The sequence below is a fragment of the Synchiropus splendidus genome, chromosome 19 (assembly GCF_027744825.2).
Source record: "Synchiropus splendidus isolate RoL2022-P1 chromosome 19, RoL_Sspl_1.0, whole genome shotgun sequence".
NCBI lineage: Eukaryota > Metazoa > Chordata > Actinopteri > Syngnathiformes > Callionymidae > Synchiropus > Synchiropus splendidus.
In genome coordinates, this window is record NC_071352.1 from 17531711 (window position 1) to 17549358 (window position 17648).

At 50.9% G+C, this 17648-nt stretch overlaps 3 protein-coding genes across 9 annotated transcripts in view; 1 reads left to right on the plus strand and 2 right to left on the minus strand.

The window, feature by feature from the left end:
• The window catches only part of LOC128750661 (RNA binding protein fox-1 homolog 3-like), a 239191-nt gene that overhangs the window by 25980 nt on the left and 195563 nt on the right, over positions 1-17648 (plus strand). The window contains exon 2 of one of the 7 annotated variants that reach the window (XM_053851050.1): positions 707-3759. The exons of 5 other annotated variants lie outside the window; for them this stretch is intronic. The gene's annotated coding sequence lies outside the window, so the exon portion shown is untranslated. The remainder of the gene's footprint in view (positions 1-706; positions 3760-17648) is intronic. One more of the 7 variants, XM_053851053.1, reaches the window with a different exon arrangement.
• Positions 3025-7401, minus strand: cbx2 (chromobox homolog 2 (Drosophila Pc class)). Its single transcript, XM_053851036.1, has 5 exons — positions 7280-7401; positions 7164-7207; positions 6251-6316; positions 5977-6043; positions 3025-5910 (listed from the first exon to the last, which is right to left on the minus strand). Exons 1-5 carry the CDS (start codon positions 7349-7351, stop codon positions 4603-4605), a joined length of 1557 nt encoding a protein of 518 aa, XP_053707011.1. The 5' UTR covers positions 7352-7401; the 3' UTR covers positions 3025-4602.
• On the minus strand, positions 8637-13867 carry LOC128750526 (ectonucleotide pyrophosphatase/phosphodiesterase family member 7-like). Its single transcript, XM_053850706.1, has 5 exons — positions 13633-13867; positions 11950-12095; positions 10994-11623; positions 9048-9276; positions 8637-8764 (listed from the first exon to the last, which is right to left on the minus strand). Exons 1-5 carry the CDS (start codon positions 13865-13867, stop codon positions 8637-8639), a joined length of 1368 nt encoding a protein of 455 aa, XP_053706681.1.

A 17648-nucleotide genomic window follows, 5' to 3' on the forward strand; every position in this document is an offset into this window, starting at 1 on the left:
GTCCGTCTCAGATCTTTAATGGCGCTGTCGCCAGGACTTCCCACAAGCCGTAGCAGACTCGTAACAGATGCAGTTTTGTTACAATGGGACGACAGGAACACAAGGGGCAATGTTCTTAATATCCTCGTATCTTTGCCACTGTAAAGCTGTCAGTCATCGGTCGCGAGGCAGACCTGGGCGCTCTACAACAGCGTTGATTTGGAAACAGTAGGGACACTTGTTCGTGTCCGGCGGTACGCCAGTGGACTGGCGCGTGGAGGCTTGCCAGTTCACCTCCTGGGAACCGGCCTTGAGAAAGGTGCCAAAGTGGCAACCCACTAATTCACGCAGCTCTCCTGCTCACGCGTGCTCTGGGAAGCAGAAAGCCTTTTCATGCACATGATATTGTGCTGCTGCATCTGATTCCCCCCCATAAAATGATCTTACTTATTACAATATGCTGCTGAACTCACAGTAGCACAATATATGGCACTGTACTATCGTACGGCAAGATACCTGCCAATGAGCTTGACAGGCTCTCGTTGGCCACACCAAGTGACTCCAGGCTGTTTGACTCTGATGTTGTCCGTTCCTAACTTGAGTTCCAGGGTCATAGATATGGCTGTGAATTCTGCAATTTCAATCCTAAAAAAGTCAAAAGCTAAAATCCCGGTATGAGTCATCAATGATCAATGCGACTGATCAGCTCGTTCCCGCTCGCCCCCAGGTGAGTCAGAGACAGAAGAGGAGGAGCTGAGCCTGAAGTGTGACAGATGTGCAGCGCCAGCCGGGGAAAGCGAGAGTGGGACTTGTCAGACATGTCGACTCCGGCGTGGTGATGGATGGAGAGTGAGGTAAGACGGATGACATGGTGTGTCTGAGGCCGTGTTGTCACAGCGGAGGCTCGTCTCCGGCTCTCAATATCAGAGAGCAAACTGACGTTTGTTTACACTGACTCGGCGCAGTGATTTAGAACCCGGGCCGGGAGACATGGCTGCTGAAGGTATGCCGGCTTCAGGCTCCGATCAAGTTTCCAAACATTCCCTTTGAAATCCAATATGGTCAGTCCCAGCACTCCCGGCGCTCCAGCCGCGATGCAAACACAAACAAACAAACAAAGAGAAATGTCTAGCTGCCAACAAACGGATACTTCATCTCAGACGCCCTGCGTGTCAGACTATGATTGTGCCTTTATCGTGGAACATCTCCTCCATCCAGTTCTTTTGTGCTTCCGCTGAACTGTTCAAGCGCTTACTGTTGTATCATGCCTCGCTCCAGCAACAGGACGAGTGACAAATTGCATACAGGGAGTGGGGCTTTGATCCGTGACTTGACTGAGGCGTACTGGAGGAATCGGATACATGCACTGTTCACACTGGCTCCTCTGATGTGACCCAGATTCAGCAGCTCCACTGCGGACCAAACATTGAACCAATGTTGACCTTGTGTGGCCAAATATTGTTGGACATGAATCTGCATCTACACAACTCTGCACTAAACAATTTGAGCGTCGCACTCGATATTGCTCGATTGTGTGAACGTGTGTGAGTGCTTTCATTACTTTGCCACTGGAGATACACACTTTGTCATGGTGTTGTGACACTAATGTTGTGACACTGGAGGGTATGAACCTTGTTCTCGGACTCATGAATCATGACACATTGTTATGGAGGCCGAAGAGCACGACAGTGCTGGAGAGAGCAGAACCACGACTGGACAAGGACCGTGACGTTTGTGTTGTGTTGTGTGAGCATCATGGCTATAGCACGAGCGCATGGTGAACTCGAGCTGCATGTGTGTGTTATCGTAGTAGACGGACGACATTAAGTTGCCCAGAGTCAGGTGAGTGCAGGGAGGTGGGGCTGTAGCGTCTGTGCAGGAGGGAGAGAGGGAATATTAGTCCAGTCTGACTTCAGGCTGGACTGTGTGCGTGCGTGCGTGCGTGCGAGCGTGCGTATGCATGCTGGGTTGGGGGCGGCTAGTCAGGATTACACTGTCACACTGTTCATACTGTTTATGCATACCGGGCCACTGTGAGTGCCTCTTTGTCGCGTAAGTGTTTACTGGAATTTATTTTGGGAGAATTCCACACGACTGCGACGGGATCTCTGTGATGGAGTCGAGGTCTTTGTGCGACGATGACTTCTGTCAGCTCGGCGGCGGCGTGACACAAGCGTGGGGAGCTGAAAGCTGCCGCCGACACGCTCCTTCATTTACTGAACAGTCACATGGTGATCTGCAGACCGACAATGAAACAGAACCAACTTTCAACCAGCCCTCAGTCGTTACTGAGTCTGAACTCTCCACTGTTGTTTAGCTGCACTGTGGATCAGCATTTTGGTCAGTTGCTAAACTGCAGCAAAGTCAGCTTTGTGTGTGTCAAGCAATGGCCGAATCCTCACGTACCATGAAGAGAATCTAACCGTTACTGCAGGAGGGATTGTTATACAAAAAGAAAAGAGAAATCTAGAAGTTAGATTGTGGGAGGACAAAAAAGCAAGCAAATTAGCATGACAATAATTGTAGTTATTTTACCATTATTATAATAACAAATAAAAAAGACCAAAAAGAAATCCGTTAAAAATCAGTAAGTGCTGAACTTAATCAAATGACAACAGTTCCGGAGAGACACGAGTCGTCCTGAATCGGCTGCACTGTGAGATTCTAGCAACATCCCAATTGCGGCGGGACACGTGGAACAGAACCTCGCGTCAATTAGCGGGAGCTGCTGTTGTCTCATCTCCAACAAAGCGCTGTGTCACCCGACCTGAGGGTCTGCAGTGTGAAGGCAGCCACCAGAAATACCTGCAGCTGTTGACAACGCTCATTTTTCAACTCTGCGGCTTCATCGCGCCCAGACATTGGACGGGCCGACACATCTTTGACTTCGAGCAGCGCATGCAGCCAGATCTCTCTGAGGCCTTCTGAAGGTCAACTCCACTTTCACCCTGCGACTTTGATCACCTGTTGGCAATCATTTATGAGCTTGTGTGTTTTGAAAGATTCAATTCTGAGACTGTTTTTCATGTGACTTTCCTCGACACGCCTTGACCTGGAGGACCTCATGGATGCGGCCATGTCAGTGTGTTGCTGTCAGAACTTGGCCTTTATAGGGAAGTCTCGCCTCATAACCCACACAGATGTACGTTTGTAAGAAGTTCATTTAAATCATGCCTTCTTCTACTTCAGTTCTGTGTCAGAATTTTAGGAGAAGAAGAATACAAATATGTAGAAATAAAACAATACCATTTGCTTGAATTTATGTGAACTGTGTCTTTAGGTTGCTTGGTCGTATCACGAATTAACACAGGCGAGGAGTGGACGATCCGATGGCAAGGAAACGTTTACGCGATAAGGCGAAACAAGGATTTTCTGAGCCGCCACATGCAGCAGAAACTGCAACAGCGACATCTAGTGGTGAGGAGAGGAACTCGTGTCAAGACCTCGCAGTTATTTTCAGTCTAACTGGCGTTTGAAAAATACTTCACGATTGACCTCAACTATTTTCAATGTTTTTCATCTAAACAAATAATTTTTTAAACTTATCTTTTTTATATATGGACGTCTTTTTTTGAACCCGAGTTAAGATGTACTATCATGACACGCAGAAAGAAGAAAGAGATGAGCAACAGTTGGCGTGCCATGCAGGGAACCCTCCTGACGCTGCGGGCGCCTCCCGCTGACTGGGGCCACATGGTCCGGCTCCCCCTCGTGACCACGGTCCTGGATGGGTCAGACGTGTAGCTACAGGGAAGATGAAGACACAGGCACCGCTGAGGGGTGATGCTACTTTAATTCTTCATCACTTAAGGCAGAACCAGCTCAGACCCTGTAGACATACCTGGTAAAAGCTATTTATATATCCATACAAAAGTAAACGGACCTGAATCAAGTCAGTTGAAAGAGAGGTAGCTAATCATCCAGACTACTGACTCAACACTACTCGTGGTTAAAGAGAAAAGGCTTCACATTATTGAGTGACTCAGAAATACACAATAACCCTGCGGTGGGCTGACAAGCACACGACCTCGCTTCAGGTTTTGTACAATCATGGCATCAAAGAAACGGGAAGTCACTTTGGCGCCGACACACCTCTGACCAAAACGTCCTGATGTGGTCATGGTAGTTTGCTGGTGTTTCAGCTCCGTTTTCCTGCGCCACTTTGGCTGACAAGCGTGAGGCAGGGAACTGGCGCCTAGAGTGTCGAGGTGGTTTGTCAGTGAGTCATGTTCAACCCTCAACGCGCAGCTGCTTGTGACGACAACATCGCCTATCTGATTCCCAGTGGAGACTGCTGAGATCTCAAAGTTACACAGATTTAGTTTCCAGCTTTTGAGTGACTTGAAAGTACCTCGCACTCACGCGGGAGAGCAGGAGGAAAAAGGCCACGCTCATGATTATGCAGGGGAAGAACTGGAGCGACATCCTCTCCCGATGTGTTTGAAGGACATGAAATGTTCAGCTCAAAAACGCAGCAGTGTCTTCTTTCCTTTCTGCTGATGATGATTTCTGTTTGGGTTTTTTTGTAACCTTGGAACATCAAAAAAAACAATAAATAACCATCATCCAAGCAACAATCTGACCTAAACCAAAAGGAGAGTTCTCAGTCGGACGATTGGGCCGTCAGTAGTTCCGGATGCTGAAGAAGCCGACGCTGGTCGGAGACTCTTTGACCGTAACAGTGACCAGGTTGGCGGTGACATCGGTCACGAACACGTGCTCTATTAGGCTGCGCGTCGGCTTCCAGTCCTGGTTCTGGATCATTCCCGAACTCTCTTGACCATTGTAGTCCTGGTCTGAGTCTGAGCTGCTCTCCTCTTCACCGGTGCTCATCTCGGTCACTTTTCCCTTCTTGCCGTCTTTGGGGGCCGATCTCTCTTGTGGGTTTTGGACCTCGCTGGACTTGTGCAAACCCTTCTCCAGCCGGCCCTGGGCTCTGGAGGCTTGGATCTCTGCTAGCTCCTTAACCTTGTCTGCTCCAGTCGGGATCTTCCTGGCCTGGAGGCCAGCATGGGGAGCTGGACTTTGTGGAGGTTTGTGGTCTGGAATCTTCCGTGCTTGATCTGCTCCGTTTCTGGGGCTGGACATCGGGATGCCTCCGTTTCCAGGGGAGCTATTTTTCAGCTGCATCTTGCTCTGCAGGTTGAGCGCAGAGCCCTGGCTGGTGGAGGTGTTCAGCACCCTCGGCAGAGATGCTCCCGGGCTCTGGGGTTTCTTCTGGACCTGTGGGGGGCTGAGTGTGTGCTGGGTGGTCCCTTGAACAGGATGTTTGGACGTGTTCAAATTCAAAGATGCCACTCCTTTTGATTTACATGAAGTTGCGTTGAGCTCCTGACCTGCTCCACTGGTCGTGCTGGAGAGCTTGGTGTCCGACACGTTCCTGCCCTGGCTGGACTTGTTCCCAGAGAGAGGAGAAGTTGGGAGGGACCGGCCTGATCCAACCGAGCCCATGGTGTTTTTTATGGCCCCACCGAGGGACAGAGCGCTCCTGTTGGGACTGCCCACGGCATCTCGCGAGGAGGTGCGATGGAAGCCCATGAAGGTGAAGCTGGCGGGGTGAACTGGCTTCCTGATGGCGCCAGGAAGATCTGTGTCTTTGGAGGCCTTGAGGATTTTGCGAGGGCCCTTACCCTGCTGGAATTCCTTCATCTCAGGGGGCAGTGGCTTCCTGCCCCTTTTCCTCGGGGGCTCGGGTTTCGCCATAACGATCTGTGCCTTCTTCTGTGGGACTGGATGAAGCTCCCGAGTTCTCACAGCCGGGTTTGTTTGCTTCACCTGACCGCCTTCCTCTTCATCATCATCCTCCTCCTCCTCCTCCGAGTCCTCGGAGGAGGAGGAGCATGACGAGGACGAATCGGAGGAGGATGACGACGAGCCAGAGGAAGAGCTGTCGGACTTCTGCGAGTCTGGTATGTTTCCTGGAGTGCTGTCCTGCAACGGGGACGGGGTCATTTCACAAAGTTTCCAAAAGCACGGCAACACGGCATGTTCACTTACGACATTCTTTCGAGGTCTTCCCCTGGGCCGTTTCCCGCGCTTCCGGAGCAGCTCCTTCTCCTGCTCTCTGGAACACGTGATCAATTCCAGCCGTGAGTGATGCGATAACGTGACCAGGGGTCTTCACTGCAGTCCACACATCGTTTCTAACTGGCACACAAAGCTAACGCGTCACGGGCTAAACTCGACTCCCTGGTTTGCGGTCACACGTCGCCAAGTGACTGGCGACGGGCAGAGGTGCCTGGGTTTACACTTCCACACACAGAACACTCACTTCTTGTTGAATGCCGCCAGCAACCTGGGGTCCAGTATGTTCTCTTGAGGCTCCCAGCTGTTGTGTCTGGAGTGAGGCGAGAGGATAAGAGGTTAGAGACGTTCCCCTTAGCAAGTGGCACGTCACCAGCGGGACGACTTTGAAATCTGTGAAACGATCGTCTGAAAATGACACAAGATGACGGCCAGTGCCATGGCAGTAGAATTGGCAGGTTTGGTTCCAGCACCACGACATCGCTCATCCTCCATGCCACTTATTCTTCAGCGGGTCGCAGGGGCAGCGCTTCAACAGCCAGTGCCAAACGCCCCCAATCAAACAACTGTAAATGTTGTTTGATTTGGATTCATTCTTAAGAGTAAGAAGGCGACTGTCTAAATTTCAGGAGTAACAGAGCGGATGCAACTGTAAACCAGTTGGCAGTGGGCGGACGACCGGTCTTTTCTGATCACCATGGCTCAGCCCCCACTCCCCGACTCCCAGCACATGCACACGCACAATAGAAGGCAGCTGGCGTTAGAGGGGCTCCTCGGGAAGGAAGTCCTGGCCCGAACTTTGATCTGTGACTGAGCCTCGTCCTCCAGACAACAGCAGTGTTGTGAGGGTCGGCTGGAGCAGCAGACCGAGTGTCGGGGAAGGCTGATGAGCCTCGGCACCAACACAGCGGTTATACGCGGTAATAACCCCATGTGTCGTTCGCTTTCTCGCCGTCGACGTCACGGCAGAACAAAAACTCCAGCCGTGAGCCTCGGAGGTCGAGCTCAGGTTGACGAACAAAAGCAGCCGCGCCGGAGCAGAACCGTCGAACTTTGTTCGTGATCGGCGCGGCGGGAGGTGTTTACGCGGCTCACAACGCCGTTTGATGGCGGCGAGAGCAGCCAGCGGACACGTTGTTGTTGTTTTCATTGTTACTCACTTGGACGACCAGCCGCGCCACTTCACCAGATACTCCAACTTTCCCTGCGGGAGAAACGACACGTGAGTGGCGGCGCGGCAGCTGCGAGCCCGGCGCGTGTCCGCGGTGCTTCTGACCTTCCTCAGCCGTTTGTTGAGGATGCACTCGGCGTCGAAGACCTGCTCTCCCACCGCGCTCAGCTCCTCCATGTCTGCCTCTCACAACGACCAGGCCGAAGCGCGGCAAACACCGGAGCGACTCTCCGCCCCTCCACAATAAAAGCCCTTGTTACGCTGCCGTCAGATCGGAAGTCCCGCGAAACCTCCTGGATGATGAGCTCTTGTTGGTGTTTTTTTTCTTTTTGTGGGCATTTGCCTTCGTGCTTTACTTCAGCAGCACTACTGGTATGGTTGTTACGTCTGCTGTCTCTGCTGAAGCAGCCGTTATTTCTTGTGTCACTCTCCTGAGTTTACTCAAACACGTCTCCTGCATTGATGCTTCGGCTTTTACCAACCGCTCCTTCGACGGCGTCAACTGCCCTTCGAGCATTTTACCCACTTAACTGACATCGAGTTAAACGCCACGACTCCACTAATAAAGTTAAGCGGCTTAGATCAATGTGGTTATGAACACTGACTAGCGGCTGTTTGTTCGCCACCATTATTTTGGAGGAAGCTAGCGGAAGTGTTGCTCACTGACGCTGCCGTGACCGTGTGATGTGCTGGAGAGGCAGAGCAGAGTCTCGGCCCGGTCCCGTGGACTCCTCTCTTGGTCATCATCATCATCATCATCATCGCTCGCTTTTGACACGAAAAGTGTTTTCTTTATGACCGGCGCTTCTGCCGATACACTCCACGTGGGCCTACACTACTGTTGCTCCAGCACATCTCTTCAAATCTTCTCCTCTCTTGTTCCTCTGCATTCTACTGGTAGGTGGTAGGAAGTGCTTCTCATGCGATCACTGTCTCGAGGAGCCTGACTGCTGGTGCTACTCCGGCCCCATCAGCCCGTGCCCCGTCTTTTACTGGAGTGGTGTAACACAAGTTCATGTCATACTCTGATATAGTCATTCACAACCGCTGTCAGACTTGAACTGATCAGACGTATCTGTAGTTGTGTGCATGTTAGCAACGTCTCGGCATGAAAGAATGAGCATTCCTACAACAGAAACTTTTATTTACATGACAAGAGGAGTCGCGTACTCTTTCAGACAACTTTCACAGCAGCTCTTCATCTTCTAAAATGCCGTCTGCTTCATTTTCTCAGCAGAATATTTGATGTCCGCGGACCTGGAAGGGAAACGACTGGTGCAAATGGATGACATATCACCACCTGGCTTAAGAACTCTGTGGCTAATATGGTTAAAATGAAGATGCAGTATTTATTCCATAGGTTTTGCGGCTTTTGTGTTGATGTGGAGGCTGCACAGCGACTAGGTCTACGTTGATAATGATGCCAACCAAAGCTCTGTGCAACACAGGGTCATCTTATTGCTCACCTCTTGTGCTGCCTCTCGTGGCGGACGATTGTGTACGTTGTCATGGTGATGAACAAGAGAAGTAGGAATCCAGCCACGGCTGCCAGCCCAGTGAAGACCTGCGGCAGGTGGTTATGTTTCTTGCCTGAAAGCAGAGCATAACAACTTGACTTGACTGTGAGCTCACGTCTTTGTCAGCTCCCACGTTGCTTTTGTTTTCTGTCGCACGCGGGACTGACTCGTTGCCGACGTCAATGTATTCTCCCATTGACTTCTCCCTGAGGATCTCTGTTATTTCAAGCATGTTTTTATACCAAGCATGTTCCAACTGGAAGGTGTCAGCAAGGTAGTTCGTGTCCAGCGGACGGTGTGCAACCTGGTTGCATCGCTTGGATGACAGACGTCCTAACATGACAGCAGCACCTCACCTGGTGCTGCGCTGACCAGCATGTGCTTGGTGGCGTCAATGTGTCCGTCGTTGACCTCCGGCTGGATTCCCAGGATGTGACACATGAGGGGGTAGATGTTGACCGTCTCAAAGGGGCCCACCACCAGGTCCCTGTGGAAGGCTGGGCCCACCGCCCGAAAGAAGGGCTTCATGTCCATCTGGCTGTTGTCGTAGCCGTGCTCGCCCTTGTTGAACTGCACCGGGAAATACTGCGGATAGTACAGTACAGTCGTTTAGTGAAGCGGAGATGGTCGCTGTGGTCTCGTCTTACTGTCTACGTCTGTCTGTGCCAGCAGAGAGCGCTGTCGTCTCACCTACCGCTCCACTCAGCACTCCAGACGCCTCAACCTGGATTGCAACAGCTGATGATCTGGACTCTTATCTGGGATCATTTAGAGGACGAGTGCTTCAGATCATAATCCCTGACCTTACATGACCTTTCAGCAGAAGATCCGCTTTCCTCTCAGCAGCTAAATGCTGGCGCAGAGAGAGAAGTTGGTTGGGGAGAGCTCCACATGTGGCCGGATGATCTGAGGACGTGCGAGTGCTCTTGACTGGAAGCCAGATTTGCCTGCTCGAGCACACGAGAGCGGAGTCTTGTTGTCGGAGGACGGTGTGTGCTGGCTGTCAAATGGACTGCTCGGGGAGTTGCTCACAGAATGACATGAACTGAAAGCAAATTTCTGAAGGTCAACGTGACAGTTTGGCTCATTGGACAAAGACGGGAGTTCACCATGGCTAGTTTCAATGAATGAGTTGATGCTACTGAAGACTTCGAGGAGATTCATTGACGTGAATTGAACCGATATAAGCGACAGCTAAAATAAAGAGAGTGCAGGTCTTGATTTGCGAAGAATGTTTGATTTTGCCGCCTTTCTTGACATGTCTTCGCTGGTGAGGTTTGCAGTCACACGTCGTCCCGAGAAACACACCTCCTGAGCTGCAGACGATGGCCATCATGTTTGCGCTCGCTCTTTTTATCATGACTGTCTTATGCCATCTTGATCCTGATCGTCACCTTCTCTTTCCCTTAATGTGTGAATTCCTAAAGATAACTGAGAGCCTCTGTCGTTACCAGTGATGGGTCATGTCTTAGCCAGTCACGACCCACAGAGCGGCTCTTGTTAATGACTCTCTCTGACACCGCAGCAGACGGAGAGCGTGTCCACGGCTCTGCTCTTCTCTCCGCCGCGTCACCCCGGATTAGCTTGAGACGACTGACTTGTCTGGGTGGATGGACGCGAGGTCACGTGACCTTCATAGAGAGGAGGACGTTTTTAGGTGGTTTTGAATTTGAAGTGTGTATTGCACGTGGCCATTAGCTCTTAGGGATGCTCTTAGACCCAGTCCATCACACCTACAGTTTGCTTGTCTAATTCAGTGTCTCTTTGCTACGGAGCGCTGTTCAAGGGTCGACTTGCTTAGTGTGATGACATGACTGGTGAGCTCCTTCTCGCCTTGGTGATCCACTCAAAGTTCCGTTGTGTAAACAGAAAGCTAATGCTAGCAGTCTGAAGGCGTCTGCCCCTCCACTAGCCCCAACCCTGACCTGTACTCTTCTGAGTTCTACCAACGCCTCCTTCGTGTGCAGCTCACTGGGAACTGCTCTTTTCTAAATGCAAAGTGCTGAGCGTGTACACAATGTCAACTTTGCTATTTTCCAAAGCTGGAACAAGAAGAAGAAGTGTTTGGCCGTGGAAATGTGTCGAAAAGATAACTGTGAAGGAAAGTGGCGTTGGCGCCCAGCCGCCTTAATGTGCCCAAAGGGCAACTCTCAAGGTGACCTTTGGTGCCGTATTTGGCAGATAACTGCCACCGCGTGCCTGGTTTTCAATTTTCCAGCATGTTAAGCAAACCAAATTAGGGCAAGCAAACACATTTCTTGGGCGATAAAGAGATGGAAAGACATTTCATGTGTCAACGCACCCCATTGATTACGTATCCAGGGTCGGCCCATAAAAGCAGGGGAAGGATGCGGTCGTTTTTGGCAAAGTGGAGTCGTTCTGGCATGTCCTCCTTCTTGTAGACGTGCAGATTGGGGTGTGCCCCCTTCAGGGCCGAGTAGACCTTCTCCAGTCGGCCTGGTTTTGGCAGCAACATTCCTGAGGGGCCGTAGTCCACCAGGTGGAAAGACAGATCGCTGAAGGAGAAGCCGGGGATCTTGTACAAGGTGATTTCCTCCACTTGGCTGCCGCGGTACACCGTCGACATGCCGTGGTCGGCTGTGATGATGATGTTCAGTTGCTCTCGTAGGCCATGATTGTCGGAGGATTTTCGCATGTAGCCCACGGTCCGATCCACCTGCTCCACCATCCTCTTCAGCTGTGGCGATTCCGGTCCGTATCTGTGTCCCGTGCCGTCCGGCTCGCCAAAGTACAATGACACAAAGTCCAGCTCTTTATCTCTGAACCAGCTCATCACCTTGTCTACGTTCTCTCTCCAAGCGCTCTCGTTCTTGTAGTTGTACATTTGTGGCTCGACTTCCCGCTCCATGGCAACCTGTCCCTGGTAAGTGGAGGCGGTGCCGGGGAAGTGGAGGGAGCCGGCGCGTAGGCCCTGTAAGAGTGGGAAAAGAGGTTACATTAACATACCGCTCTCCACTCGTTTAACAGCCTCCCGGAGGTTCGGCCGCTCCTGCACCAGTGCCGACGTGACGAACTGATTTCATTATAGGTTTTTTCTTTTTTTTTTCAGGCTTTACAAAGTTCCCCGGCAGTGTCGTAATCAGCCGTCGAAATCGACTCCTGCCAAATAAATTACAGCTCCCTGAATTCATTCAGCAGCCTCTCACCGAGGCTTTGTCAAGGGAAATGGTTTTTCTATCTCGGTGAGGAGCAAAACAGTGTCTCACTGTGATAAGATGGAAATTGTTCCGCACAGACCTGACGCTGCGCTGTGATCCAGATGGGTAGAGTGCCATTGTCCCACCACTCGTTCACGAACTGGGTCTGATAGTAGGGCTTCTTCTGCGTGGTGGTGGTGTTGAACCACATGTTGTGGATCACCCCGTGGTTCTCGATGTAGCGGCCTGTTGAACAGATTCACCGTGTCACACGTTGGCATTGCCGCAAATGGATCACAAGAGTTCAGGACTTTTCACGCAGGCCAAAGAAAGTCTTGTGCTGTGGGGAGTGTTACAAGCTTCTTTTTTTCACGATTGCCTCAGTGTCTCCTCGGCCTTTCGCCTGAGAGCCCTGTTCATGCTCAGTGGATTCAAAGCGTTTCTTGTCTCTTCCTCGTCCAAGATGACAATTTTGTTCCTTTAATTGCACTTTTTTAACAACTCATGCAGGGTCTCTGGACTATTAAAACAAGATTACAAAGGCAATTGTTCTGTTGTGCTGTGTGGTCATCAAGGCTTTTGAATCACAGTGAACAATGGTCAAGAAAAGTGACATGGAAAGTGCGAACTGTATAATAACATGGTTCCTGTTACATTCGCTGCGCTCATTGAGCTGAGCTACATTGGCATGAATGTTGAACGTGATGACTAAATTCTGCTTGCTCCTCTTTGACTTTGGAGTACAATGGTGAAGAGACTTTATGGGTGCGCTCTATTCTTCAGTCAATAGGTGGGACTTCTTCTGTTGAGCTCTTTATCAGGCCTGTCAGTAGATGACTTTTTTTTTATCTCAGTTCATCGCACCAAGGCTGAGTTAGCGCCAGATTAACGGGAAGTTAGTCGCACCTTGTCTACTACATGTTTCAGAAAGGAAGCGACGGCAACGTTCGTTTGCCATTGATCGTGAGTTCATTCGGCTTCAGTGCCATTAATCAGATGAAAAATGTCAATCTATCGTCAGCCGCAGTTTTGATGTGTTTTTTAAAAGTCAGGTGAATGAATTGCACCTGGATCCACGCAGCCAAAATGATTATTTTGGTCAATATTGTTTTATCGGATTATTCCTCCTTGTGATACCCGTCATGTCGGTGAACATCAAGGAACGTCGTTGCTTGACTTCATAAAAAGGTTTCACTGCGAAACCAAACTTTAAACACAAGCAGCTGCGAAGTGCAACCCAGCCAGCACACTCACAGTTAGTATTGCAAAGAACACTGTGACAATGATCCCTCTGAAAAGCATACTGGGCTGGCATGAGCATCTCGTCGCATCAGCATGGCAAGCAAGCTGTGGCTACAGGAGTGCAGGTGGGTTTAGTGCATATTGAACGGCAGCTTACAAGTATGGTGGCATTGGCCAGATTTAAAGATGGACTTAAACGTCAATGACAGGTCTCAGTTAGACGCTGCAGTGCAGCTTTGTTTTCAAACCTCGCCACGCTGTTTCCTTGCATTCTGAAGCGTCAATATAGACGTCGCCGATGATGGTTTAATCGTGGCAGGCAAGATTGTCGTCGCGATTACAATGCATTTTTCCACCCTATTGGAACCCCTTCTTGCTTCTTGCTATGGTGATGGGAGTCGGGAGATCATCCAGAGTGAAGAGGAGAGCGCAGACAGGCTTAGTACAACTGTAAATAACCACGAAAGAATCTGTAAATTAACCCAGTGGAGAAGAACGCAGATAAAAGGTCATGGTCCGAGCGTCACTAGCAAGCCCGCACCTGTCAGCAGGGTGAAGTGCGAGGGGCTGGTGATCGTCAGGTACGGTGGCGTCACATACAGAGCTTTCACGCCGTCTGTGGCCATCTGGTCCAGGTGTGGCGTGTCCACGTCGCGGTCGTAGTCCCACCGAAATCCATCGAAGGAGACCAGGAGCACTTTCTGGCGGGCTTTGCCCACTGGAGCTCCCAAAAGGCCCGAGAGGCAAAGCAGGCAGAGAGCGGCGGCTGGGAACATGTTGTTTTCAGGAAGATCTGGCTCCCGCTGAGCAAAGTTTCTGCCACTTATCTAATCGGGCCTGCGTTATCTCTGCATTGTTCGTCCCTCAGCTCAAACCTTTTCACACCATCAAGCGGCTGGACGGTCTCTCCACCTGCACCGTGTGAATCATTGACGGCGAGGCCACGACACTTTGATGGGTTTCACCTTGATGGTGCGTGATTGATGGGCCAGCCAGAGAGCGAGAGTGCATGTCTGCGGTCAGCGGGCTCTGCTCTCCTGACGACACCGCCGTGTGTATCAGCCGCCGGGCTGTTTCACCAAGATGATTCAGACTCCCTGTTGGTTTCTTTTTAAAGGCTTATAAATGAAGTGGCGCTGTCACAACTTCCCAGACGACATGTAATCTTATCAACGTCCATCAAATCGCTCAACATGCTAACTCTTGGATTCTGCTCTTTATTGTCCGTGTCCTTGGTGGAGGTTCAAGGGAGCCTTCTAATCTTCACCGAGATAAGAGGATAAGCTTTCATTTGCCTCATTCATATTCTCATATGAACTCCGGCGTCAGCAAGATTCTGCCTTTCCTCTCTTGTCTCCAACACTTCTTCAAACACCCTCTGAACTGGAGAGGAGCGCACACTTTGTCTGAACTGCTCAGTGTTGTTGAGCTTTTCCCCCGTGGCGTCTCCAGTGTTTGTGTTGGCGCCACCTGTTGCTGAGCTTGTGTGCAGCAGTTCACGTCATGTTTTGTGGCGAAAGATGTTCTTTTTGATTCAAGCTCCTATTCAAGCAGGAAGTGTGAGGCTGGAGGAAACATAGCGAGTCCAGATCTGTGGCCTCTTGCTGGCTGGGGGGTCAACAGCCTGCACTGGGACCCTGCAGGGCCACAGGGGGCCGTCTTGTTCTTTGGTCAGTTGGTGTTTTCCAGGCAGCACAGTGTGGTGACAGGTGATGCACACACAGATTGCACATAAAAGCAGAGCGTGTCAGGATGTGTTTGAATTGTGAGCAAACAAACCGCTGATGTGTGAAATGTGATCAAGCGCTGAATCATTTCTTCTCCTGGTTAATGATGATGCTCTCAGTCAATTGACTTCCACCGATGACTCTGCCGTTCCCTGTGTCACCTGACCAACGGGTGGCAGCCATTCAAGTTTTGCTTCTCTGTCAAGAGTCTCTGGCAGACGTTCAGGGTCCAGCATGTGAGATGAATACTGTGAGTCTTCCACCTCTCCACCTATTTATCGACAAAGCATGTGCTGACTGACTTGATGTCGCAGGGGCTCTTGAGCTGGGAGCAGATGGGGGAAGGGGAGGTCTGATGAGTAAAGTTGCCAGAAGAGAACACCGCTCACACCTGTCAAACACTGACTCGGTCCTCACCCACACACGGTCCAAACACGTCCTGAGAACACGTGCGGAGGCGAGCTGCTAGACTCCTAGAGGACTTTTCAAATTGAAACTTTTGATCCTGCAGAGAGATTTGTGTGCAGATGTCGAACACAAAGTTTCAGAGCCTGGAAAAGAGTCTTTAACTTTGGAATATATTCAGCTCGACTTGTTTTCAAAACTTCTGTGTACTTAAAACCAGCTGCTGCATCGACTGTGAAGACACCTCTCGTCTCCAAGTTGGGCAGAAGAGACGTGTGAAGGCGGCAGGTCATGAGGTCAGTGGGTTGAGGACGCCCTGCACTGCGGCACTCAGGCTTCTCCAGTGAAGGCTTCAGGTCTCGGCAGCGAGGCGGCACACTCCTGAGCCATTGTCACGTCAGGTGTCTCTATGACTCGTGTCTGCCTGTGGCAGGCTTGCCAGAGAATAAAGGTGAGCGAGCGACGAAAAGCTCGGCGCAGAGGAGGTTTGCGCTGGTGGAGGCTCATTGCTGGCTTCACTCAAGAACGTGGGCTTGTTCAGGTTCTAATGCCTCGAACTGTTCGATGTGATAAACTCTGCTGCCGAGTCTCTCACATGTGAGACCCCCCCCCCCCTCGCACTCTCCTTTTTCTCGTTGTGCCGACTCCTTCTTTCCACTTTCCACACGGCGGTAATTGATTTCTTTAATTTGCTTGAAGAGAAAGTGTTGTCAGCCAAGCAGGCGGCCATTTTTTAGTCCACTTTAATTAAATGCCAGGTCTTTAGGTGTGATATGAAATTCGTTTGGCTCCTCTAATCTTGGGCTCCTCAGACAATTCATTACCATTCTCGTTTCTGCCTTTATGTGCTGCACAAAGCTTCAGAAAGGAGCCCGTCACTGACAGTCCGCTGCCGCGCCGCGCCGCGCCGCAGATGAAGAGACGGGCTGCTGCTGCTGCTGCTGCTGCTGGGCTGCAGATAGAGGCGGAGGATGGAGGACAGCACGCCAGGATTACACTGTGGTCTCTCTATTATTCCAGTATCAGCTCAGACTCCTATAAACAGGCTCCGTTAAAACACCTCACATAGGAGGTTATTTTGGGAAGGCATGTTCAGTCCGAGAGGTGGAGTCGCACTCTCTTGCTGCGCAGTTTTTATAGCTAGGTGGCGCCACTTGCCAGACCGAAGAGCATAGTGGTCAGGTTGCATCAGCTTGACAAGCGGACGCTAGCACTGGTAATACATTCAGCCAAGACCGATTTGGAAATAAAGCACATACACTGTAGGTATGCGTGTGTGTGTGTGTGTGTGTGTGCGTGTTGTTTTGTTTGTTATGTTTCATAATTTGTTGACACTTTGTTTTTTTTCTGGCTTGTCGTTTGCAGTGTGCGCGTTGTGTCCTTGGCTGTGTTGTTTTTTGTTCGTGTGGATTGACTGTTCGGTGTTTCAGCCACACAGGAAGCAACTCTTATCAATGTTGTTTCTCTGCTTCTTCGCCTGGAAACAAGTGGCGTTCAAGAAGCGTCCCACCAAATGTGTAACCTAGTTGTTTGTCAAAGTAGCTGTGTGATTGTTTGTATTTCCATTTGAGAGCCATTAGCTGAGAGGGCCTCCCCCGAGTTTTGGGTGGCGTAGTGACTGGGGATAATTGCTGTGAAATGAACAGGCTTCTCAGTCGAGAGACGCCGGCGCCGCTGAGCTTGGCTCTCCATGGTAACGCCCTCTGCCTTTGTGGTGGTGGGAAATTAGGCAGCCAGCGATCACGGGCTCTGAATGAGGAACAAGCGCTCTGGGGGAGGGGGGAGGGTGTATTTACTCCATTTCAAGCCATTACCGAAATTGAGTGTTTCCTCCTCTCACGCTGAGAGGAGGAAGAGGAGGAGGAAGAGGTGCGAGGGGGGGTCAGCAGAAGACTGGAGAGCTCCTGGACGACCACAGCAACGTAACAAGGCTTCTCTTTAACCCCGGCTGACCAGGCCTCAGCGAGGCAGGAGCGTGCCACTCCTTCAACATGCACGTTACAGCAACACACACGCCAGGTAGCGTCGTAAGATGAACGAAATCAGGAACGAGACAGGAGAAGCCAATCTTTCGAGCCTTGCAGTATCAGTATTTTTCAACAGGTGCTGCTTTGGGTTCAACTGATGCCAAACTGATGACTTTGCTACACCTGTTTTACACAAGCTCGAGGGCGCCCCCTGCTCCTCTTGTGAAGGACCCCAAGTCTCACGAAATCCCACGCTCAGTCTGGAGTCACTGCTCGACTGCTCCGCGCCCCACCGGGAGATGCTGATCCTCAAGTGGCCACGCGCGTTTGAGTGTGACCCACGGGGGGGCGGTAGAGCGCGAGTCACTGGTGAGGATTCCCGTAGTGTTGACGAGTGCAATGCTAATGGAGCGAGAACAGAGGAGAGAGTTCAAGAGTGCTGCCGCAGTGATGAGGAC

Bases quoted from the DNA above. Each gene is read 5' to 3' on its own strand.
- LOC128750526 (XM_053850706.1), bottom strand. From the start codon at position 13,867: ATGTTCCCAGCCGCCGCTCTCTGCCTGCTTTGCCTCTCGGGCCTTTTG. The intron at 12,096-13,632 runs GTGCGGGCTTGC...TCTGTTCAACAG, and splicing joins GCACTTCACCCTGCTGACAG to GCCGCTACATCGAGAACCAC. The intron at 11,624-11,949 runs GTCTGTGCGGAA...CCACTCTTACAG, and splicing joins GGATCACAGCGCAGCGTCAG to GGCCTACGCGCCGGCTCCCT.
- cbx2 (XM_053851036.1), bottom strand. From the start codon at position 7,351: ATGGAGGAGCTGAGCGCGGTGGGAGAGCAGGTCTTCGACGCCGAGTGC. The intron at 7,208-7,279 runs GTCAGAAGCACC...TTTCTCCCGCAG, and splicing joins TCAACAAACGGCTGAGGAAG to GGAAAGTTGGAGTATCTGGT. The intron at 6,044-6,250 runs GTGAGTGTTCTG...CACGTGTTCCAG, and splicing joins CTGGCGGCATTCAACAAGAA to AGAGCAGGAGAAGGAGCTGC.